This window comes from Gopherus evgoodei, unplaced genomic scaffold (assembly GCF_007399415.2).
Source record: "Gopherus evgoodei ecotype Sinaloan lineage unplaced genomic scaffold, rGopEvg1_v1.p scaffold_56_arrow_ctg1, whole genome shotgun sequence".
Classification (NCBI taxonomy): domain Eukaryota; kingdom Metazoa; phylum Chordata; order Testudines; family Testudinidae; genus Gopherus; species Gopherus evgoodei.
The window spans coordinates 212,609-213,697 of NW_022060077.1; the positions used below are offsets into that span (position 1 = coordinate 212,609).

At 47.5% G+C, this 1,089-nt stretch overlaps 1 protein-coding gene across 1 annotated transcript in view; it reads right to left on the reverse strand.

Moving 5' to 3' along the window:
• Positions 1-788, reverse strand: part of LOC115643269 (olfactory receptor 52N4-like) — an 80,678-nt gene extending 79,890 nt beyond the window's left edge. Inside the window, exon 1 of the mRNA XM_030547150.1 lies at positions 42-788. Within this exon, the coding sequence (XP_030403010.1) occupies positions 42-788 (747 nt within the window). The remainder of the gene's footprint in view (positions 1-41) is intronic.
• Between the last annotated feature and the right edge of the window lie 301 nt (positions 789-1,089).

The following is a 1,089-nucleotide window of genomic DNA, read 5'->3' on the forward strand; positions in this document are numbered from 1 at the left end:
AGGAAGGAGAAGAGAGCTGGGATGTAAAAGATTAAGATGACACAGAGGTGGGAGCTGCAGGTCCCAAAAGTCTTCAGCCGGGCATCCTTTGTGGGGAGGCTGAAGATGGCCCTGAGGATCTGGATATAGGACACAGCGATAAAAAATACATCCAGACCGGTCACCAAAAATGCCACAAAGAGGCCGTAGTAACTACTAATGCGGATGTTGGTGCAGGCCAGCTTCACCACGGCTATGTGCTCACAGTAGGTGTGGGGGATGATGTTGGTTCTGCAATATGGCCACTGCCTAACCAGGAAGGGATAGGGCAATACGAGCATGCTACCACGCAACACCACAGCCAGGCTGATCTTGGCCACCTTGGGGTTTGTCAGGATAATGGAATGTCTCAGGGGATCACAGATGGCCACGTAGCGATCCCAAGCCATGGCCACGAAAATCCCAGACTCCATCACTGAGAAGCAGTGAATGAAGTACATCTGGGTGAGGCAGGCACTGAAATTGATCTCCCTAGAATTGAACCAGAAGATGCTCAGCATTTTGGGTAGAGTGGAAGTGGACAGGACCAGGTCGGTGATGGCCAGCATGCAGAGGAAATAGTACATGGGCTCATGGAGGCTCGTCTCCCTCTTCACAATGAACAGGATGATGAAGTTCCCCAAGATGGCTATGGCATACATGGTGCAGAAGGGTATGGAGATCCAGACTTGGGCCATCTGCAGGTCAGGAATGCCCAGCAGGATGAAGGTGGAGGGGTTGATGAAGTTGGTTGTGTTGGAATCTGACATGTAGCAGGAGAGAAATTCCTGCATGTACTGTATGTCCTCTTGACTTTCTTTATGTGCCCAGGGTCTAGGATGATGGTCGCAGGACAAATGCCTGGATGGATACATAATGTTAATATGATACACTACATGCACCACATCTACAGTAGAACCTTAGAGTTACAAACTGACCCATCATTCACAAATCTCATTGAAGCCATTATGCAATCAAAGAGCAGCAGAGCCAAAACAAAAACAAGAAAAAAAGGCAAATACAGGACACTTCTGTATTAAATGTAAATAATTAAAATATGAAAGGAACATT